General features: G+C 49.1%; 1 protein-coding gene across 1 annotated transcript in view; it reads right to left on the bottom strand.

Moving 5' to 3' along the window:
• The window catches only part of RAB39B (RAB39B, member RAS oncogene family), a 76386-nt gene extending 51959 nt beyond the window's left edge, over positions 1 to 24427 (bottom strand). The window contains exon 1 of the mRNA XM_069211680.1: positions 22799 to 24427. Coding sequence (XP_069067781.1) covers positions 22799 to 23013 — 215 coding nt within the window. The 5' untranslated portion in view covers positions 23014 to 24427. The remainder of the gene's footprint in view (positions 1 to 22798) is intronic.
• Positions 24428 to 24717: the final 290 nt, after the last annotated feature.

The raw sequence follows: 24717 nt of genomic DNA, 5'->3' as shown, positions 1-24717 counted from the left end.
CACGTAATACTAATATTTCTGTGACTAGTGACAGCATTTTAGGTCACCTAGACTCACAGAAATTCAGAATTAAATTTGATTAGATTGTGTTCATGATAAGTGTGTAGTAGTGAATTAGTTTCCACTCATTGATGTAAACAACATTAGTGCCTGAAGCAAAGTGTTCTCCACTTAGGACCTGGCATCATTGTACACATGGATTAAAGCAACAGTGTTTATTGCAATCTGAGGAGCTTTCTCATTCCTGAGGATGATATGATGTATGATGGAAACATTGCTAGGGTGGCCAAGCCGGCGATAATGGCGGACGCGAGCTGAGCGAGCTCCGCATCCTGCCCGGCTTATCTGGTGGCATACGGGGGCTTGGTGGCCGTAGGCGCCCAGTCGGCAGGAGCGCTGAATTGCTGCGGCGCCCCAGATCGTGGCGATCTCGGACGCCGGCTCCCTGGGGCGGCACGGAGCTGTGTCGGGTCAGGCCCACGAGGATCCGCGGCCTGCCAGGCCCAGGTGAGCGGCAGGCGCGGACTCGCTGAGGCGCGCGGCAGAGGTGCCGGAGGGGCTTGGCTGCCGGGGCCTGCTGGAAGAGGGCACCTGGGGGACTATTGCTCCTTTGGGAGTGAAGCGGAGCCTGGGAGCTTTGAGACACTCGCGGTGGCGGCGGGGGACGGCCTCCTGGACAGGGTGCTACTGCTGGATCTGGACCTGGATCGCGCTGTCTACCTCGGACATCTGGGTGCCTGAAATTGGCGACCTGCAGCCCGGAGACTAGCGGAAGCAGGAAGTCTGCAGAACGGCTGTTGGTTGGGCTGCTCGTGCTGCTGCTTCGGCGAGCTGGTGAGGCGCTGGTCCAGAGGACGCCCAGAGCGATCTGAAGGCAGCCTTGTCGCTGGTTTCGGAGCTGGTGGCGGGGAATCGGTCCCCACTGGCTTAAAGCGCTGAGAGACCAGGCCACGGGCTGACTGAGAGGGGCTGGGGGCTGACCTGGAGGGCCCGCTCTGCCGCACGACTGCCACATTTGTTATGCCGCTCTCCTGGCCTGGTTCTCCTGCTCTGGCTGGGTGTACTGGTGGGCTCTTGGGTACCAACACTGGTGCTGTGTTGGCCGGTGAGTGGAGTGGCGCCAGTTGGACTCCACATAGACTTTGGATATGGCGGGGACAGGCCGCCTTCGCTCTGGCACTGGAGCTGGGAGGTCACAGGACGCCGCGGCGCTGGGCAGCTAGAAGCTGGATGCTGTGCTGGCTGCGGTGGAGCGCATTGGCGACTCGTTGGAGCGGGCTCGCACATCCCTAGAAACCAAGATAGACAAGGTGGCCAGTGACCTTGTCCTGCTACACGCTGACCACCGCAACCTGGCAGACAAGACAGGTATGATAGAGGCGCGAGTTGATGAGCTGACTCCGGCGACGTCTCGCCTGGAGGCCAAAATGGGGGATGCACTGACACGTATAGGAGAACTGGAGCGCCGTGTTGAAGACGCGGAAGGCAGCACCAGGTGAAATAACATACGGGTGGTTGGATTACCAGAAGGTGCGGAGGGCCGTGATGCAGTGGCCTACTCTGAGAACTGGCTTAGGGGGCTAGTACCGGATGGTACACTGACCCCATTTTTTTCAGTGGAGCGGGCTCATCGAATCCCCATGCGACCAAGGCCTCCAGGCAGCGGCCCTCGTCCCTTTATAATTCGCTTGCTCCACTATGCGGACCGAGATATTATTCTCAAAACTGTGAGATTCTCCCCGCCGCCTCGGGTGGACGATGTGCAAATAATGCTGTTCCCGGACTACACTCTGGTGGTGCAAAGAGACCGGGCCTCCTACCTACCCTTGAAGCGTAGACTCCGGGCGCTGCACCTGGAGTACTCTCTCTTATTCCCAGCCAGGCTGCGCATCATAGCTGAGAACAAATCTCACTTCTTCACCACGCCAGAAGTGGCGTGGGAATGGCTGGATTCAACAGGCCGCGTTTCGGGCCGCGAGACGGAGAGGAACTCGCCTGCGTCGAAGAGCAGGTGCAACAGGGTGAGGCGTGGCCGTAGGGGAGGCGAAGTGACCGCTGAGGCTGCGACACACGCTCCTGACCTGGAACAGCTCATACAGGAGCAGCGCAAGGCCCTAGAGTCGGCGGCGGCTATCAGTGCTTCTCTGGCGGCATTGGAATCGGAAACTGAAATTTCACAGCCTCCCAGCGATTGCCCTGCCCCACCGGACCGGCTCTTGGAGTTGGGCTTTCCGGAGTGCCCGACTGTGACCCTTGGCACTGCGGACGACCTTTTCTTGGCGCTGCAGGGGCCTATCTGAACTGCCCGGAAATGATGTAACTCTTTGCTTGGTGCGAACGGGGCGCCTGGTCTATAGAGGTGACATGCTACTCAATATATGCTGACTGAGGAAGCGACTGCTAAGCATGGGATCCTTTGTGGGCAGACTGTGCAGCTTTCACTGGCATTGTAATTGTTTCAGATCACAGTTTAAAAGCGCAGCTCGCCACTGCCCTGCCCCCCCCACTCTGTTATCCACTCTAGCCGGGGTGACTGGCTTAGTGCGCGTTTACTTTTTGTGTGATCTAGCCTACCCCACTCTCCTGCTATCGGAGAATTAGCATGTGTGATTATTTTGTTAAATGTAAAAGTTGTTGGGTTTGGGCGGGAACCGGTTGTTCATCTGCTCTGATGGTATTGATTTTGTTCTGGGTATATTGGAGGCTATACACAGGATGTCTAACTGGGTGCTGGGAATCCGCCATTGTGCGCGCAGTATTACGCTTAAGGACGGGACGGGCAGTATACAGGCACACTGAACTGATGCCGCCATGAATCCCTATATTGCGATCACTTGGAACGTGCGCGGCATACACACGCCTAGGCGCAGGTACTCCATATATTCATATTTTAAAAGGCACTCACTCCACATCGCCTTTCTGCAGGAGACCCAGTTGGCGCTCTTGGAGCTCCCTCGCTTGCAGCGGCGCTGGGGAGGGCAATTATATGCTACAGGCCACTCCACTTATGCTAGGGGAGCCCTGATCTGGATTAAGCCGGGTGTCCCCTTTGTAGCTGAGGACCAGATCATAGATACGCAAGGGAAATTCGCCCTGGTATGTGGGCGGCTTGCGGGTCGGCCCATAGTGCTAGGCTCTCTATACGCCCCAAATGTAGATCAGACTTTCTTCCTGCACATTCTGTCCCATCAATTATCGGGTTGGAGCGAATACCCCAGGTTACTGGGAGGGGACTTCAACAGTGTGCTAGATATTGACTTAGATCGTTCCTTCCCCCCCACTGCCTACATCACCTACTGTGGCAGCTGCGCATGGGCTGGTCACCTGGACCCAACACTGGCACCTGATAGATATATGGCGGCAGTGGAATGCTGCAGACAGAGTTTACTCGTACTACTCTGCCCCGCACTCCCTGCATGTGCGACTCGATAGAATACTCTGCACACAAAACGTGACCTCTGCCATTGTGGACGCGGACTATTTATGATGCACGCACTCAGACCACAACCCACAGATTGTGCGGTTGGGCTGGGATGTCTCCCCTTCAGCTGTCCCTGCCTGGAAACTCACACCTGACTTCCTGGAAGATGCAGCCTTTAAAGGCATCGCTCGATGCGGCGATCCCTGAATTTTTTTAGCATAATGACGGCACTGCCTCTATGGGCCTGTTAGAATGGGATGCCTTTAAGGTCTTCATCCGTGGCCACTGTATGGGGACCCAGTGGAATTTGCGCCGCTCGATCGAACATGACCTTGCCCATATAGAGCGAGGCTTGCTGCGTCCTAAGAGAGAGGCTGCTCGGAACCCCGCAGAGGTGGCTTTGTTATCCAGGGCCCGCGCTGAGCGCTTATCCCTACTTGAACGGCTGCATTGCTTGAAATATGCTGCTCACTCGGCGAGAACGCACGCATCAGCAGACAAGTCGGGTAGACTTCTGGCCTGGTTGATTAGAGGCGATCGCAACCATGGCCCAATTATGGAGGTTCGCTCAGAGTCTGGTCGTTTGCTACATACACCTGGGGAAATACACTCTGTGTTTACTCAGCATTATAAGACACTGTACGCCTCAGCTGTTTCTTCCTCTGAACGGTCCTGCGTCGAATTTCTCTCTGGGGTGGAACTTCCATGTCTGACGGCTGACCAGAGGAGTGTGCTGGAAGAGCCTCTAGACCTCACTGAGATTCAGGCCAGCATTCGTGAGCCAGCGGCTGGCAAGACACCAGGCCCGGATGGTCTGCCGGACGACTTTTACAAGGCATTTACTTCAATCCTTGCACCCAAGTTGCCCTGTGTCTATGAGGAGGCAGTACAGAGGGGATGCTTGACGACATCTCAGACGAGGCGATGCTTGTGTCCCTTCCCAAGCCTGGCAAAGATCCGGCAGAGTTGGGCTCGTACCGACCATTGGCAATGCTCAACACAGATTATGAAATACTGGCCAAAACCCTAGTAATGTGACTAGCGCCTATGACGCCGGGCCTGGTGCATCCGGATCAAAACAGGTTTGTACTGGCGAGAGATACGTCCCACAACATCAGGCGGCTGTTCCGTGTCATGCACTACGCGAGGCGGGACTGGTCGCAGGCGGGATGTCTTGTCCCCGACCTGGAGAAGGCCTTTGATTCCTTAGAGTGGCCTTACCTTTTCGGGGTCTTACAGCGGTTCGGCATTGGGCCCCTCTTTATTCGTATGGTTAAGCTACTATACACTAATCCTCAGGTCCGGGTCAAGCTGGGGGGCATTATATCAGAGTCAGTCAATGTGTGCAGAGGTACAAGGCAGGGTTGCCTCCTTTCCCCATTGCTTTTCTCCCTCACCATGGAGCCGTTGGCGGCAGTTCTGCATGACAGGGGTGCCGGTTGGGGTATTGCCCTGGGCGATGGCCTGCACGTGGCATCGCTGTATGGCGATGAACTTTTGTTGTATTTTAGGGATATCTCGCGTATCCCCTCAGAGGTTGGGACCCTGCTGCAACAGTTTGCCTTGTTGTCTGGCCTCAAGGTTAATTGGTCTAAATCATGCCTCTTCCCTTTTGACCCCGCACTTTCGAACCCAGAGCTTTGTCTCTCCGGGAGTACTGTTCCTTGGCAACCCCACGCATTCAGATACTTAGGCATCCGTATTTACCACCGTGAGGGAGACCTAATTGATGGGAACCTCAAGAGAGCAGTGTCCTCTATTAAAACCCAAATGGCTTTTTGGCAGACGCTGCCGCTGTCGGTGGCAGGTAGGATAGCGCTGCTACAAACGATAGTCTTACCACGCCTATTATATTACTTTTCTAACTCCCTCCCAGTTTCTTCAGGAGCCTGGAGTCTACGTTGAGGGAATTTATTTGGAATGGGGGACGCTGCAGAGTTGCACTGAGAAAATTGTATTTGCCACTGGAGAAGGGCGGCCTGTCAGTCCCTAATCTGGAGCACTACTACTTGGCCTCTCAACTCCAGTGGGTGTCCAAATGGCTGGCGGGCCTTCACCTTACAGACACAGCGACCACGGAGGGCCCTTGGTCCCTCATGCAAGTGTCGCATTTATTTCACCCACTCACACGAGCGGCGTTGCCGGGACAGATATTCCTTAAGGTGGCCTATAGCTGTTATCGTAGGTCCCTGCGTCTTACCAGGGGGATAGTCCCATTTGCCCCAGCCTTGGCGTTGCTGGGTACTCCCCGAGGCCCCAAGGTTACGTCAGGTCCCGAACTGCATGCGTGGCATGCGGCAGAGCTGTATACGCTTGGCGACCTCTATAATGATGGTAAGCTGATCTCGTTCCCCGAACTGGTTCGGGAGTCGGGCCTACCTGCAGGACAGTTTCTGCTATATAATTCCCTGTTGAGGTCTTTAGCATCTAAGTGGGACAACCTGTCAACTGCTCCTCCCACGCATCTGTTGGTACAGTACATACAGGTGATGGGGCAGGGACGGCACCTGATTAGATGGTTCACTGACGCGTTGCGCATGCACACAACACTAGAGTGCGATACACTGCGTACAGCCTGGGACATGGATGCAACCGCCTCACTCGCAGACACGCAATGGAACTCTGCTCTCTCCAGCCATGTTAATGTACTCCATAACTCCAGATTTCGCTTGATACAATTCTATATCATTCATAGAGTATACCTCACTCCAGCCCGAGTGAACAGATATTTTGCTTGTCGCGATGCAGCTTGCCCCCGTTGTTCCTACATTGATGCAGACATGATTCACATGCTATGGTCCTGTCCATCCTTGCACTGCTTCTGGAGAGCGGTGGTAGGCTGCTTTTCAGAGTGCACGTCGCGCTCGGTCCCGTTCACCTGGGAGGTTTGTGTGCTCGGCCTCTTTCCTAGAGGCACGCGGCATAGAGCTGCTGCGAGATTTCTGGATCTAGGCTTGATAACAGCCAAGCGGCTGATAACCCGCAGATGGAAGTCGGCCGACCCACCAGCCGAGCGGGCCTGGAAATACTCATTTGTGATTTGGGCAAGTGCGGAGGGAGTGGCATTAAGACGGGAGGATGCACTGGGGTTACGCAAGTATCCGTTATCAGACAGCTGGGAGGTGATGATGGCATGCTTACAAGGCTCGGGACCGGGCTCAGGTGTGGAGGGATTAGTTTAGCAGCTGAGATGGGTGCGCACCTGATCCAGAAGCGGGAGCATGAGGCAGAGGGTGCCGGAGCTTGGGTAGCCGGTCCAGCCTCTGTTTTGGGGGTGCAGCTGGGTCCTATCTAGGCAGCAGGTGTCTGTGGTTTGCATGTGTTCCCGTCCTATAGTGGTACGAATGGATAGAACAGAGGGGTTCCCGCGCACATGACGACGCCCTTTAATCAAAGTCTGTTGACTGCAGGAATAGTACTCCAAAGTTTGTTAATGTTCTTATTGTTATCTGTGGTTTGCTTAAGATCTTAAGATAAATATCTGCAAGCACAATTCTGTACGAATACACTGATCTTCGTGTGCGGATTAAAGGAACACTGGGGTATTTATTGTCCTTCAGGTTATCCATGGGTTTAAATATTTTAGTGGATGGACTTTTTCTTTTAAATTCGTATGTCAATTAATCCTGATCCATTAAGTTCTGGCAGAGTGTAGTTGAGTACTCCGATTGGAGGTCTAGCTGTCAACTGTTTCGATGCCTACTTTCTTCTGATGTGCTTATACAGTCGACTAGTAATTGCACAAATTTGTTATCCTAGTGTTGATGTAAGTCAAAATGTTACAGTATGATTGAAATAATAAACAGATTTTTGAAAAAAAAAATGATGGAAACATTGCTAGGCCATATCCAGAGAAAAATACTGTCCTGATTTTTAAAAATATTATAGAAGCGTGCAATTGATGCATGTGCCAAGTTCTCATTCTAAGAGCTTATAAATGTAAGCTTGGGAAGGACACATTTGAGTCTCTGGGAGATCAAATGATTAGATAGGCACATGTCCAAAGAAGGTTTTGGTATCGGTTACAAGAAAAGCTCCTTCACGATCTTCCAGAGAACAGATGTCATTCCAAGGAATATCAAAATATTTTAAAACTTCACAAGTAAGACAGCTTTATGGAGGAAACTACACGGGAAACAAATGCAATTTAAATGGTCCCATAATTGGAAGAATTAATTTAACTGAGTAAAATCAAGCACTGAAACACTGCTGTGATTGGAGGGTATGTCCTGTGGTTTGAATCCACGGTTTGGTTGTGGCTTTTTACAAATGTCCGTATTTATGGATTATGGCCCTCATTCTGACCTTGGCGGTCTTTTCGCGAGACCGCCGAGTTACCGCCGCGGTGAAGACCGCCGACCGCGGCGGTATGCCGCTGTGCGCATTCCGACCGCTGGGAGCGTTCCGCCGGGAAACCGCCAGCAGCCACACTGGCGGTCGGCGGAAAAGTGGAGACTGGTCAACCTCCACCGCCACGCCAGCAGAACACCGCCCACAGAATTACGACCCACATATCTGTGTGGCGGTCTTCTGTTGGCGGTGTTCTGTTGGCGGTCACCTCCCCATGGCTCCCGTCGCCTCCCGGAGGACCAACGCACAAGGTAAGTTGACCGTCCGTGAGGGGAGGGGGAGGGTGGGTGTTGTGTGATGTGGGCGTGCATGGGGGTGTGCTTGTGAGTGTGTAGAGGGGGTGTGTGAGTGCGTGTATGCGGGCGGGGGGTGCTGCTGTGTCTATGGGTAATGTGTGCTGTTCGGCAGGTGCGCATGTCTGCATGTATGTGTGCGGGTATGTGTCCCCGTTGTGTATGTGTGTGTAGGGGGTGTGTATATGTGCATGTTGGGGGTGTGTGCATGTCGGGGTGCATGTATGTGCATGTCGGGGTGGGGAGGGGGTTCGTACCACCTCTGGGGGGTGGCAGGGGGGTGGAGGGTGTGGGGGGAGGACTCGGGTGGGTAGTGGGGGGTGGGGGAGACCCCTATCAGTGCCAGGGAAGGAATTCCCTGGCCCCGATAGTGCTTACCGCCATGGTTCGCATGGCGGTTCCCGACCGCAAGAAACCGCGGCGGTAGGCAGGGTCATGATACCGTTGGCGGTCTTGGGACGACCGCCGGGCCGGAGTGCGCAAACTCCAGCCCGGCGGTCATGACCGCCGTGGCGGTCGGAGTGGGGAAGTGGCGGTCGATCGCGGCGGTGACCGCCGCGGTCAGAATGCCATTTTTCTGACCACCGGTCTGTTCGCGGTCCGACCGCCGCCTCTCCGCCGACCGCCAAGGTCAGAATGAGGGCCTATGTGCTATCTTAAGCTTTTTCTTCCAGAGTACTAAGAGGTAATGGAATCTATTACTTGGCCAATGTTAGGGAGTCCTGTAAGTCACTGGAGGACCATCAAAAACATTTGGAATTTCATTTATGGAACAAGACTTGTAGTAGCCATTGGTCACAATCCTTAGAGAAAGACGTTCATGAGAAAAAGCATTCATCAGATCTCAGCATGCTCATGTAGCTGGATCCTGGGAATTGAGGATTGTGCATTAACTGTTGTATACTTGCAAGTTGTAGAAAGTGACAGCGGTTAATACTAGTGGTAGACACTAACTGGAGGTAAATTTGAGAATATTACCCTTGAACTTCACAAGCTGCTTTGGTTGCCCATTTGAGCTATAATCAAATTCAAAATATGCCGCTCTGTACAGAAGGCCAGCCATAGAAACACAACATCATTTCTTACTGATCTTCTCAATACCTTTGGTGGTCAAATGGTTCTAGGAAGTCTTAAAACTGTTCTTCTTGAAACACCGAAGTTGAGAACATGAACAGGACAATCACAAAACTTCTCTGGTGCAATCCTGTCACTCTGGAACGCTCTTCATTCCGGTCTTAGAACTCTGACACTAATCACCACCTTCCATAGACAGCTAAATGCTCAACGACTTAGACAATACCTAGTCTCATGTCTTTGAGAGAATGTATGTACTCAGTTAGCAAATGCTTTATGCTCAGTTATCAAACTATTTAGGCAGATCATGTTTGGTGTCTTTGGAATTGTAATGAAAAATCCTAAGTTAAGGTGAAGTCGGATTTTAAATTACAATTTTGAAAATGCCACTTTTAGAAAGTTGTAATTTTCCTGTCTTAACCATTTACTACTTGCAGCCTCTCTCTGGGTCACCCGACTGGGTGTAGTTTAAAGTTGACGTTGTGTATTTCTCCTGGATGCAATACACATTAGAGAGCTTAGGTGTGTTGGATGGGACATCACTGGCAGAATGAGAGGGAGAAGCTGGGCATAGCCCCACTTATACTTGAATAGGCTGTGTCTTGCTTCCACACAAAGGATTGCATATCCCCTGTAGTTAGTCTGGAGCCAGGGCCAAGGAAGGGAGGGTGCCTGGGGGCTTCAGAGGGAACTTCTAGAAACTTCGTCCCCTTTACAGAGGAAAGGCACCAGGTATAAATATTAGACCTTAGTCGCCAACTCTTGAGTACCACTGAATACCCTTCTGGGCCTGTGGATATTCTGCCAGGAAGAAGGACTGCTGAAGGATTGCCACTCTGCTGGACTGCTACCTTGCTGTGCTAACTTGCTACCGGTTGCCCTCTTGCCTGGGTGAGAAGGACCTAACCCAGAACATGAGGGCGACTTCAAGGGCTAGTTGGCTGGCATCCTGATCTGAAGCCTTAGGCACACAACAGGCTTCCAACAACTTTGCACCTGTACTTTGCCATCGGTGAGTTTACCCTCCCTGGGTTTACGCAGCCAAGCAGTGCCACCCCAATCCTGAATCTTTGGAAGTGGGCCTGGAGTGCTCTGCCAGCCTCTTTGGATCCAGCAGGACCCAAGCAGAAACGATGCATTGTCGCTGCTGCATGGATCTAAACCACTGCAAAGATCTGTATCGCAGCCTTTTGCCGCATCGGATTCGAAGCAGCATGATGCATCCAGGGCACAGGCCCTTGCATCCCTTTTCAACGGCAGCCCCGATGATGACAACGGACTTCGCATCAGAGCCCCGCATCTCCTCAGAACTGATGCAGCACCCTGACTGCATGACGCATCCTTGACGCTGGACTTCACATCACAAGCCCTCATCAATGGGATCCTCAAAAATGCCACAGGACCTCACACTGCAGCCTTGCATTTTTTCTGAACCGATGCATCGCTCTGGCTGCACGATGCATTTTCACTGAGGATATTCGCAATGCTCTGAAAACCAGGATTTAAGTTACTCAGTTAAGAGGGCCTATCTGGGACCCAATAGCTGGCCTGACTGGCTGATGACTGCTGTTGAACTTCGCCCTGTCAGCAGGGTCACCCCTAATGTTTTTGCCTTTCCGCTCCTGTTTTCTGAACCCTCTTTTGCTGGCCTTAGGACTGTGTACACTTTACTGCTAACCAGTGCTAAACTGCATGTGCTCACTCCTTAAAACATGGTAACACTAGCTTATCCCTAATTGGCATATTTAATTTGCTTGTACGTCCATAGTAAAGTGGCACTACCTGTGCCCAGGGCCTGGGAATTAAATGCTGCTGGTGAGCCTGCAGCACTGATTGTGCCACCTACTTCAGTAGCCTTTTGAACATGTCCCTGGCCTGCCATTGCAGCCAGTGAGTGTAGTTTTGAACTGTAATGTCAACCTGGCAAAGTAAACCTTTGAAATATACAGGCAACAATGACTAGCTCAGCTGCACATTCTATAATTTTATCGGATTGTAATGTTAATACATATGGGGGGTCATTCTGACCCTGGCGGCCGGTGACCGCCAGGGTCACCGACCACGGGAGCACCGCCAACAGGCTGGCGGTGCTCCCAAGGGCATTCTATCAGATGCGGGAAACCGGCGGTCTCCCGCGGTTTCCCGCTGCCCTTCAGAATCCTCCATGGCGGCGGAGCGCGCTCCGCCGCCATGGGGATTCTGACACCCCCTCCCGCCATCCTGTTCCTGGCGGGTCTCCCGCCAGGAACAGGATGGCGGGAGGGGGTGCCGCGGGGCCCCTGCAGTGCCCATGCCAACGGCATGAGCACTGCAGGGGCCCCCGTAAGAGGGCCCCACGACGTATTTCAGTGTCTGCAATGCAGACACTGAAATACGCGACGGGTGCAACAGCACCCGTCGCACCTTCCCACTCCGCCGGCTCAATTCTGAGCCGGCGTCCTCGTGGGAATGTGATTTGCCCTGGGCTGGCGGGCGGCCTTTTGGCGGCCGCCCGCCAGCCCAGGGCAAATCCCAAAATACCCTCTGCGGTCTTGCGACCGCGGAGCGGTATTTTGGTGGGGGAACATTGGCGGGCGGCCTCCGCCGCCCGCCAATGTTAGAATGACCCCCATGGTGTTCTAGACACTATCCCACACCTGCTGCCAAAGTTTGTTAACTAGAACCGAAAACAGACCAGTAAATTAAAAAAAAATAACAGTGAGGCACACATATGCAAATTCCTATATATCCAATTCAATCCAATCATCCATTACAAATTATTTAAGGACATCCGGGTGTTATTCACTATTTTCTTTACAGGTCAAAGATAATTACAAACATCTATTTCTATTGTTTTTCTAACATGTGGCCAAGTGGTGCCACTCCAATACTGGACCCTTGGACGTGGGCCTGAAGGTGCTCTGCCAGCTCATATGTGGACACAGCAGAAACAACGCATCACCTCTGCTATGCGGTGCAACCCCAAGCAGAACCGATGGATCACTTCTGCTGCGTGAACTTTCCTGGAGCAAGGACTTCGCATTGCAGCCCGCAACCCCATCGGAACCGCCACTTCATGACACATGCCCAATGCAGGATTCCACATCAGAAGCCCTCTTGTCGATGGGGTCCTCGACACCGACGCAGGACCTCCCATTACAGTCTTGTAACTCCTCAGAAGCGCTGTTGCACGAGGTATCTCTGACCTGGACCTCATGTCACCTCAGTTGTGCAATGCATCCTTGACGCAGGACTCCGCAACTCTTCCCAACCAGGATTTAAGGTACTCAGCGAGTGTAACTGGGTCCATAAGACTGTCCCGCACTGCATCACAGTTGGCCTGAACTTGTGACTTTGTCCCGGTCTAGCACAGCCAGAGATCCCCTGTTTGTGCTTTGTGATTTTTAGCGCTATTTTCACTTAAATCTTTAAAACTGCATATCTCCGGTTCTACAGATTGGATTTTTGTCATTTTGGCCTTGATTTATTTTATTAGAATTCACTATTTATTTCTGAATTCTAAATTGGTGCGGGATTTTTCTTGTGTTCTGCTTTCACTTTATTACTTTTTAAAGTGCTGCATAAATAGTTTACACACTGCCTCTAAATTAAGCCTGCCTGCTCTGTGCCAAGCTACCAGAGGGTTGAGCATAGGTTAATTTGGGGTTTCCTTGTGCCTCACCCCGACGAGGATTGCGGTTCCTGCTTGAGTAAGGTTTCACCTCAGCTCTACTCAACCGCACCCAAACTGGACCTGTGGCACTGCAATCAAACGGCCCATTACTCTCTTTCCTGCTGTTGGAATAATACTTGAGAAGGTGGTACCCAAACAGCTCCCAGAATACCTGGAGGAAAACAACAGTCGTGATGACAGGGAGTTTGGATTTTGCACTAACCAGGGAACAGAATCAGTCCTGCTTGTAGAACTGGAAGAATTGAGAGATACAGTAGATCCGGTCCAGACATTAGTAGTGTTCTTTTTGGATCTCTCTTCAGCTTTTAATGCTATTGACCATAATATCTTTATCAAAAGCCCTAACGAAGCAGACATTAAGGAAAAGTACTTGAATAGTTCTCCTCTTTTATCGATGCTAGAACTCAAAAGGTTAAGCTAACAAGTTTTTTTTAAGAAAAAGTGTCAATTAGAACTGGAGCATCACAGGAATCGTCTATATTGTCAGTTGTCTACAATATTCCTATCAGCCCACTGATAGCTTTATCCAGGCTTTTGGCTGAAAGGTCTTCGCATATTCAGATGATAGTAGTTAAATCTTGGTACCTCTAGATCAGCACTCAAAAGCCTCTCTTCAAGACTAACCGTCAGTGCGTCAGGGCCAGACGGCCTCAACTTGCTAAAACTTAATTTCAATAATACTGAGCAAACAACCAGATGAAAAAAACAAGACTGCTAAGAAACAGGATACTTGTTCATGAACATGGACCTTTTTCCTCTCTAACACAGAAAATTATTCCTTAGAATCATTATTTGATTCCAATGTTTTCTTCTGCAACAAATATATCCCTTGTGCAACTCTATATCTACATGATATGTCATCTTCAAAGGACTCTCACATACCTTTCAAAGAAGATGCATCTCATAGTTGTTTCGGCCTGCGTGTTGAGGAATAGTGACAATTGTGGCATCCTATTCATAGGCCTCTTAGCAGATTTTATGCTCAGAGTTCAGAATGCAGCTGTTTGCTCAGCATGTCATTTGAATCATTATGATGTGTCTGAGGCCCAGGGAAAGCTCCACTGGCTACACACAAGGCAGAAAATCTATTACAAATGCCAATGTCTTATACATAAGGCTTTCTACTCTGTCAAATCTTCATGCATAACAAACTGGATCCAAAAGTACAAGCCAGGCCACAGCCTGTGGTCTGAGGGACACATGGTACTTTAAATCACTTCAATTCAAACAAAAGTAGAAAGGATGTACATTTTTAAGAGAATAACTTTGGAAAAACCTCACCTTGTCTCCGAGACAGATTCCATAACATAATTCCTTAAAAAAGAATCTCAAAAGTCACCTGTTCCTGTAAATATTCCATGATGTGTTCTTATGGCAACTCTTAGCACCAGCAGACTAAGCCGCTTTGAGTATCATAGAGCTCTAAAAGTTTCTCAATCAACTGATCATTTCTACATGATTGGCCTGGGCCTGGTTCAATTTACTGTCAGCTGGGCTCAGCCCAAACTCCTTTCAGTGGAGGTGTGGGCAGACCGATTGTGTCTACACATTCTGCCCAACTCATTATTGGAAACAGTTTGGGTCAACAATGAGGGCAAGACCATGTAGTGACAAGCTTGCTTGCCATTCTACATGACATGTTGGACATTACTGGAACAACAAATCACTGGAAAAGAGGGTACGCCAACTATCTGGCTGTGGAAAAACTCTCACTCCTCGAAAAATGGAAATCAGTGGTCTTACCCACACATGAGTACTGCCTGAAATAAGTGACAATACTGGGTTTCCAGGAGAAGCTGATACAGAAACTGAATGATCAGCTCCTTAACTTCAAACATATTTTACATTATCTTTCAGGCAAGCTGGTTCCAGTGGAATGATTGTGATTTGATATTCTGATCCTATATCAGGACAATGTTTGCCAAATATTTTCAAGTTATCAGCCAGCACACTGGCAATAGCTGTCCCATCTCATTCAATGAAGGGTTATTGGCTATCACTCTGTGTGTTTGTGAAGGTCAACCTGGTTGTCACCTTTCATTTTGTTTCACCCGCTTTATCCTCTCATTTTAATTGCCCTATTCTCTCCTTCTGTTCTTTTCTCTCTAACCCTCTTAGACCATCATTTTTTAAAATATTGTGTAAAGTGAAAGTCGTTACTGATGCGAAAAGACCACAGAATAGTAAAATCTGGATTTTGAATAGAATGACATTCCTTGAGGGGGCACAGGAGTTGTAGAAAAATGAAGACGGGCCTGAGGAACAGTAAAAAACATTGGAAAGGCAAAAGGGACATGGTGCCCTCAGGCAAAATAAGACAGAGCTGTATAATGTGACACTTTTAGGATCGTGCCTTCGTGTGAGTAATCATTTCTCATTATCTTTATGAGATTATCATGGCTATCTAATGAAAGAAATTGTGAGTTCTTGTGTGTGCAAGACAAACAGAAAACGAGATGAACATGGAGATACTAGAGACATAAAGAAAAGGGGAGAGGGGAGGGAAAGGTCCTTATTAGTCTGTAGTTATGTTCTTGTGTCTTTAATACATTATGTTATCATTGTCCAGCTACAATATTACGCGGTGTTCTACGGAGTTAGAGGTTTGCAGTAACTTACATTCTGCATAAAGCTGTTTCTTTCTCATGAGAGAACTTGCATCTTTTCAGGGCTGTCTGTCTGTATGACTGTGGTAATGGGAAAATGGATTTGTTCATTTCAGTTAATCTCTAAAAAGGAACCAACACTGGTATTGTAGCCTGACCATGAGATGAATATGGGGACCTGTGCAAAACATTTGTGGCTAAGAACTTTCTGCATTCCAATAAGCAGTAAACCCAATGGGACATGTAGCCCCATACACACAATTCCAAGAAGTCTGTGACACTGTGTTACAGACAGTGCAATATGGATCAATCAAAGAGGTTTGATGCTTTCTGTGAAATTCAGCCCTAGGAACAAAATATCAAGAAAACAAAGCCACCACGACAAGCAGCTCTACAAATATAATTAAAAAAATGTTGGAGATCATCTGTGACATACAGTTAGTTATGTGCTTATCATTCTGAGAAGCCAGAATCCAACCATAAAATACAGTATTAGACTCTCCTTAGCATGAAGTCAAAGACCTCCCGATCTATGAATACATAGATGCTACAGTGGTAAGTAGGTCAACACCTCCAGTGAAAGGCTGCTGACATATAGATGCAGAATCAAGTTCAAGATTGAGGCAACTTATGTAGCTTCTTGGTATCTTATCACCAAGAACACCTAGAATATGATTCAAAATTGCATTTGGGGAGAGTGCCATGGGACACAAGAAAACTATTACTGTATTTGATTGGTTCTCGCCTAGTAGCCAAAGAACTACTCCGCCAAAAAACTTAGAATGTTTACTAGTCCCTATCCAGGAAACTTTCATTACAACAAAGAGTTTGTGATTATAGACATCACTTTCTCTCACTTAGTACATTTCATGGTTGCACATGCTTCACTTGAATTTCTGGAAATCTATGACTCCTTCTTATGTTGGCCTCTACCATGTTCCTTGCATAAGCTTTGCCTGCTAAAGATAAAGACACTGACCGACTGCTCTCCTCCTCATTTCCAGCTAGTGCTCTACTATACCTCATATATACCTTCTGTCAGGGCTATAGCATTTCAACAGCCTTCTTCCCTTCTAAATGACCTGTGTCCACATTCCATCAATATTAGGATACTTAACTGACTATCTTGCAAAGGAACCTCTCCTGATGTCAGACATCTGTTAGAACTGAGCTTATTCTGACATACTTTCACCAAGAGCCTCACAAGAGCATCACCTACCACAAAAACGCCCATGGTGTGGCTCAGTGTAACTTTCATTTGCATATGTGCCTACCTTGTGTCTTACCTGAACCTTTCTTGCCCTCAGTATACTTCTTGTTCTCATTAACGTCTCCTTCAACAGTTCCACGGAAAGGACATATTCAAACACTTCCTGCTACAGATCCTGCCTATAATCCTCTTCTGTCTCTTATCTCATGATTCTTGGTCGATGCCCCCCTTTTCATGCAGGTCTGGTGCAACTTCTCCCATGTGATTCACGCACAGAGCATCATTACTATGGAGCGCGCCAGTGCTTCTGATGTCACTTGGACTTCTGAGTCCGTCTTGTCCCCTGCCACTTCAGTCCATTCTAATGAACCATCTCTTATCACAGTGCCTGAAATGAGCCTAATCTGAATCGTTTCTATCCAATGGTACAAACTCACCTCCTTATCATGTAATTCTCATGAACATCACCTGCCACATGAGACTATTTGAACTTCTTTCTGACGTAGACCTTGGCTTGTCGGTATTCTATGATACTCTTACCAGAAACCACACTGCATCTCACTTATCCTGCTACATCTTTGATGCTCCTGAGCTGAACATATGTGTTTACAGCTGCCCCACCCAGCTCTTCACTCTCAAGCCTCAAGACCACAGTCCACCCATGTCTATCTTTCATTTGTATGCCCCCCCCCCACACATCCATCTCTGCAAGCGATTTCCCTAAAATCTGGTGATGAAATCCTCTCTCCACCCCCTTTATCCCCCTACTGGCACCTGTTTAAGCACATATATCTGATATTTATCATACTGAGTCACTCCTTTCAAAACAAAACCATAGTGGTTTTCTCTGACACAGCAATTCACCTGTAGCACATCTATCCATCAGCCACACAATACACTGTCTCCTCCTACAGGCTCACATCAGCCACAAGATGTGCTGTGCAGTCTGCAAGGCTGTAACTATCAGCACACCACCCTAACTGGATTGAAAAATGAAACCTCAGGAGGCCAATGCAACATGCATATAGCAGCCATCAAATTAACAGAATATAAATCAATTGCTGAAAACAACAGACCAGCCATCTGAGTGTCTACACCTAGGATCTTGAACACCTACCCACTGTGTATGAAACTCTGTCTGTCTCTCCATTTCAAAAAGGAGCTGAAAACCCATCTTTTTAAAAGGTACATCTCATATGGAATCATTAGGGAACGTTTCAACTCGTGCTCTGCAAATAATCCCTCCTCCTCATCACTGTGTCCATGATCATGAATCACCCCACATCTCACTCCTCAGTACGACATGGAGTCATAACCCCAAGTGCACTCAAATGGTTGCATCACTGAGCCTTACAACAGCCTACACTGTTCACTTGTAGAAGATTCTTTATGGTCAGCTGTGCACATCACAGGCTAACTCCACATTTGCTAAGCTAGTTCTCAATGTTAATCTCATATACTTGACTTGATCCCCATTCAGCCCAGCCATTCTGGCCAACTTATTCTTTATGGTTAATCACTTTTTGATTCGATATATGGTCTGCACCTACTTCTCACCTTCTTATACTAACCCGCACCTCACTTCTACTCTTCAAGTAGAAGTGTTTTACTTGATCTCTGTTGCATACTCTCATTGACTATAGTCTTCTAGCCCTGGACCTCTCTTCTTGGATGTTGTTACTGGCTTGGCTAGGGTCACTGCTCCTCACCAGAGGTTTCCCCTTAGTCTTCACTGCAGGCTCATTTGTGATTAAAATTCCTCATCTAACTTGACTTTGTGCTTCTTTAATTCCCTTTGTTTAGGACTCACCTGATCTCTGCACCCGGCAATGTGCAGAGACTTTTCTTTCAGCTCTCCATCTGTGCCTGACTCTTCTGTGGGCGATGTTTCTGTGTTTTCCCTGCATTCTGGCCATATATCTGTTCTGATGCCTCATCCTCATCTTCGAGCCCTGCCCGTTGTAGACCCTCTATTTCCAATTCTGTGTTGCATTGTGGTCCTTGTGCCCCATTCTAGGTTCTCCTTTGATCTCTGGTTCTGGCTTCTCTAGAGGCCACGCTTCTCAGCATAAGTTGATTTCTTGTCATGGTTCGACTAATTTTCAAGCTCCACCAGATTTGCATTTGCTCTTCCGTCCTGGCTTCACTGTTGTCGACATGCTTTCTCCAGACTTCACTGTACTTGCTCTGCCTTACTCCATGTTCTAGACCCTGCTCTTCATCCAGATAAATACCATGCTCTCTAATTCTGGCTTCCTGATTCAGTAAATCAGGAACCCTAAGCACATCCGCCCTAGCTCCTGTAGCCTCACCCAGGGAATACCAGAATCTTTCTTGCTATGATCCACTTCTCTTACGCCACTGTCACACTTGATCTACAACACTTCGCTCCATGTCTATGTTAATCACCCAATTGCATCTATTGAACTCTTCTCTTTGTGCCCATATTCTCCACAATTCTCAATCCATGATCTCGCTTGAATATCCCAGCAGCTCTGTAAACCATGCTTCTAACCTCTCAACATCTCGCATGGTCTCAGACTTGCTTTTTCTATAGCCTAAAATCCTTGCTCAGAGTACCCCTCGATTTCCCACCCCAAAGACTTCATATTCCGTCCTCTTTATGTTGGGGTTGTGCTTGATCTCCTCACACTAGTTCCCCTATGGTTCACATTCTCCATCCCATTTGGTCTCTTTGTCTCTCCTACTGATCGTGCTCATCATTCCAGTGACCCAATATATCACCTGTTTTGGCTTTCTTACTCTAAATGCTCCCCTTTCGATGATCCCTTCTGATGATTGGTTCATCTGTGGCCCATGCCTCTCTCTCAAAAGTCTCACTTGATCCCCCATGCTAGATCTTTGGTTGTCCCACTCCTCACCAAAGATCTTGCTTCATTTAGCATCATCATGGCTGCCTTAATGTGTGTTCTCATCCTATAGGGTCTTTGTTAGTCTTTAGTTCTACCATTTGTATAGTCCCAGCTCTTAACTCCAAGTTCTCATATTTTTTTCTGGCCCTATCTTGCCATGTACATGCTCCTCACACCGTACACTCCCTTTGATCATTTGTAATGGTTTCCGTAGCATTCTCACTGGATATCCTGTCTTGTTTCCTCTGTGGTCATGCCATGTATCTCCTGGAGCTTCCACTAATCTTCTGACTGCCCCCTCCCCCGGTCAATACACTTCACTCTGCAGTCTCTTCTAATCTCTTGTATGGTCTTCCAAACTGTCCCTGTTCCTCATGCAAGGATACTCCTTAACCTAAAGCCATTGCTCCATTATGTTCCATTATCCTTCCCCAGTGTCTCACTTAATCCCATCTCCTCATCACCTAAAGTCCCCGCTTTTCATCGAATAGCTTCCTTTGGCTTCACTCTTGACTCGTCTTCTCCCACTGTCATCACTTATTCTCTCCTTTGGTTTCTGGCCCTGACTCCCCCATGGTCCATGCTCATCATTCCAGGCCAACCACTGACCTCTTGCACTGGCTAGCCTATGAACCATACAATTCGCTTCAGGCTCTCACTCAATTGCCTGTACTCTAATTTGCTCCTCATTCCTGAGACATCCCTTGATGTTAAGGCACGAGCACCTATTCTCAGTTCCCCTAGTCTTGCAGTTTCCTTTGATTTCATGTCTAGGTTCCCCTAGATGTCCCCACCTCATGCTTGGACATGCTGTAGAATGTATTGAATCACATCCAGATAAATGATACGAAACTTGCTTTAATAATCATCACGGAAGAAAAGCCCACGGTCAGGTCTGCATCCATCCAGGTCTGGCAGTTCTACGCCGGGTGAATGGAATAACGAACCTGGAACGCCGGCTTATAATTAAACCATAACACAAAGTACTGTGGCTCTAGATGGCTTGTGTATATCACCATACACGCGGGGAAACCTGCAGCACAAGACATCTGTCATACAGTATAACATTAGTTACGTAAACCTTATTACAAATGCTAATACTACACATGCCTTGACTACACTTCCTGACTTTCATTTTCAGGAAACCCACTGACTCCTATTCTTGGCTTATCTCTAGACCATGCTCCCCTTCTTGGGCACTCCGTCTCCAGCTTCCTCATCTCGGTTTTTCACCTTGGGACGCCCTTGGATCTTCTGTCCTGGCCACTCTGTATTACATGCTCATCACCCCAGGGTCTTCCTTTACCTCCGGGGTTATCTGAGCTCCTTACTTACCTACATTCTATTGTTATCCTGTAGCCTCACATGTTTCTTGTTTAGGGTTCTATGCAGCCCATGCTTCGCAACCTGCAGGCTTTCTTGATGTCCAATTTTGTCTCCCTCGTTTTGCCCTGCTCCTCACCTAGGAATCTCCCTTCTTGTCCAAGCCTGACTCCATAATTGCCCCCATGCTTCTCACCATGTGATCTCTGATTCTCCACTGTCATCTAGCCTGGCTCCCCCCATTAGCCCGATGCTCCTTCCCATCAGGTCTATTGCCATCTACTGTGCTGGGCACTTCTGATACATGCTTCTGACCTGTGACCCGCCTTGTTCTTTTGATCTCCTGTACGGTTCATCTTCCTCTACCTTCTCCTCGTGGCTGACCTCCCCGGCTCTCTTGCTCTCATGCCTGGCTCCCCTTTCGCAACATATTACTACCTTATGATCTTCCCACCTCTAGATTCCATAGCTGCCAAGTTTCCAAGAGACCTGAGTGATGTGCTACTCCAGTTCAGTTTTTTTCTTTTGAATTCTGGGACTTCAAGCCCTTTTTTATAGTGCAAAAAAATAACACTACAACTCCCAAATCTCAAAGGAAAAACCTGGACTGGAACAGCACATCATACATGGACCTGGGAACTTGGCAGCACTGGCATTCTTGACTGGCTCTTCTTTTGGGATCTGCTCCTCACAATCTCCTGCCTAGATGTCACAGGATAGGCAAATGCTATTGCTCTGGTTCTTGACTTTATTTTCACAAATAACTGCTTTCAAGTGCAGTAGTTCAACTGAAGTATGCTAGGACTGCAAGTCCCAGCATCCATTAGGTTGTTAAACAAAACACAAGAATAGAAGCACTGTGTCCTCCGTGACATGGAGGAATCTATATATCTGATTGTGTCTGGCTCTCATTCTAATACATGCTGATTGTATGTGAACTCTTTGAGCTTGGATCCTTCCTCCTCTATGGTCCTTGATTTCAGATCTCAACTCAGTTGTGGTTCTCAACTTCAGCAAGCAGAATCCTCCCTTGATCTAATCTCCTGGCTCCTCTATGGCCATGATTTATGATGCTGCAGGCCCTTAGCTGCCAGGGTTACTAGATCCATGTGTGATGTGCTACTCCAGGCGAGGTTTTTTCCTTTGAGTTTGAGACTTGAAGTCCTGTTTTATACTCTGATAAACAAGACTCCAGGTCCAGAATTCAAATGAAAACCTGGACTGGAGCACCACAACACGCATAGAGATGGGAACTTGCAAATGCTGCCTATATTTACACCGTGAGGGACTATACTTCCACTAGGGTCTATCATCCCTGGTCCTTGTGTCTACAATCCTAGCTCCTATGCGTTCCACCATGCTCCTCTGAAGAGAATCTTAACATGCGGTCCTGTCTCACCCATGCCCCTCCATTTCTGCCCTTGGGTGCCTCTATACCAGTGCCTCGACCCTGAGTGTTCATTAGTCTCCAGATCTGCCTACCCTGTGGCCAAGATCACCAAACCACTTCACGTCAAGAATTTAGTTTTACAAACTACTGTCATTTGGCGCTTTGGTGCAAGTGGCGCACAGGAAGACTACAGCTCCCAGAATGCACCGGTCTGCCAAATGAAAAGCCAGAAGTGGAAACCTAGCATGCTGAGGAGCAGGTGCGCTCTGGAGACTTTGCGAGGATCCACAGTTCCGGTGCACAGTCCTGCCAGGTTTCCCAGGTCAATGCTGATGTACTGCTCCGGTGCAGTTTTTTTCCTTTTAATTCTGGGACTTGAAGTCTCGTTTATTCCATTACAAAATCGGACTTCAAGTCCCAGAATTCAAAGGAAACAAATGTGGACTGGAGCATAGACCTGGGAAACTTGGCAGCTAGGGGGGCAGTCCCTGCTCATGCACCCAGGTTCTCCAGTGACCTCGGACGTGGAGGCCCACTCTGAACACCCATGCCACCGACCACCCTGCCCGCCCTCCGTGGTCTCACCTGAAGCGCTCCTGCCCGGCAGTGTCCCAGATCTGCAGCTTGATGCGCTTGCCCGGCTCGATCTCCACCAACCGGGAGAAGAAGTCCACGCCCACCGTGGGGTCGGACACCTGCGCGAAGCGGCCCTCGGTGAAGCGGCGGATCAGGCACGACTTCCCCACCGTCGAGTCCCCGATCACGATCAGCCGGAACTGGTACAGCCAGATGGCCTCCATCTTGTATTCACAAAATAAAGTTAAATCGACGCCGGGGCTCCGTGCTAAGGCTGGCTCCGCATCCCGGGCGGGATGCGCGGGGTCCGGGAGATCTTCGGTGCGGGTCCGCGGAGACCGGCCCTTGAGCGTCGGTACCCGTCCGCGGCCGGCAGAGGGCGCCCGAGTCTCTCTTTGAGTGGCAGGGGAAGGGCCTGAGCGAGCAGCCGTCCGTGTATCCCCCACACTGACTTGCAGACAGCAGCAATGTGTCTATATCCCCACCCTGACAGCTAATGCCAGCAGTGAGAAATAAACCAGCAAACAGAGGGATTGACCAGGGAGCAGCTGCGGTAAAGTGTCTGTATTCCCACGGGGGCAGCTACCGCAGCCAGCAATCCCAAAACCTTATGCCAGAAGCAGCAGCTATATGTCTGTAACCTCACATCTCACTCAATGCCTAGGGGCCAATACACACTGCACCCTGCGCCGCAGGCCCTGGCTAGCAGCTCCCTGGGTAGTATGTATCCTTGCAGGCATTCAGTCCCAGCTCTCAGCTGTTCCTGGGTAGGTGCAGGCGAGATGCCCAGCTTGCAAGATCCCTGCAGAAGTGTTTATTTATCCTTGTGTAGGAGAGATGTTCTGTTTTCCAGGATCTGTGAGGGGGAGGCGTTCAGGGAGAGGTGTCTCGCTTCTTGTGTCGCTGTTGGAGAGATGACATGTTTACTGATGCTGAGTGGGGGGGATACAGAGAGATGACTCGTCTAACTGGATTTAGAGATAGGTTAGGTGCTGTGGGGGTGGGAGGGGGAGATTTATAGATCCCGGACCTGCCTGGAGAGAGATATTCCGTTTTCTGTCCCTGCCCCACACTGCGCCGCTCAGAGGTCACACGCACGGCGCCTCCATTTTATAAAGCCCATGACAGCGTCCCTCCTGCCACACGAATCCGGCTTTTATCTGCGATGGGGAAAAAAAATCACGGATTTGATCCCGTCTGCTCCCAATGCCGGGCCAGCGCCCGTTTCTATTTCTTTGTAATTAAGAAGGCGGGCAACGTTACCGTCTTATCTGCTGAATGTTCTATAGAAATTACCATGTAGTGCCATTAGAGGTGTTTTGCGTCCCTTTCTCTGAGAGCGGAGTCGGTGTTCTGTGCCCCTTCCACCACCCGGGCTCCATTGCAAGGTGAGGCTCCTCCAAGGGCGTCAGAGGGCCTCGCAGCCCGCAGAAACGCACAGTGCCTCGATAACAGGTGTTCCTCTGCCGTCCTCCTATTTCCTTTCCTGGATTGTGTTATGTCAGTGGATATAACGCCTTTCCCGTTATTCTTCTTTCAAGACAGAGCGATGCTGAGCAGAAGGATGCTGGGATCACAGAGCTGATGAAATGGCAGCAACATCAGCACCAAACACTCTGACTCATCGTTGGCATCAGCAACTACCGTAATAGCTCGAAGAGCAGATCCGGTTCTGCGTACCGTATTCAAGAGAAGAGTCGCTCGGGAGGGGCTTGGTGCATGACCAGCAACTCAGTCCTGCCACAGACTGACGCTCACTGGTAACTGTATGAGAGCACTCGTCCTTGTGTTCGTTTGCATACAAACGACTTTAAATAACCCACTGTTTTACCTATTCAAGGAGGTAGTTTTTATTTTTGTTTATATTGCAGTATATCTTCTCTTTTTGAAAGCTATATGATAGGTACATAAAGTGCACAGCAGGTAGT

The sequence above is a fragment of the Pleurodeles waltl genome, chromosome 2_1 (assembly GCF_031143425.1).
Source record: "Pleurodeles waltl isolate 20211129_DDA chromosome 2_1, aPleWal1.hap1.20221129, whole genome shotgun sequence".
Taxonomy (NCBI): Eukaryota; Metazoa; Chordata; class Amphibia; order Caudata; family Salamandridae; genus Pleurodeles; species Pleurodeles waltl.
The sequence above is the reverse complement of the archived record's forward strand: the minus strand, read 5'-3'. Positions and strand labels throughout refer to the sequence as shown.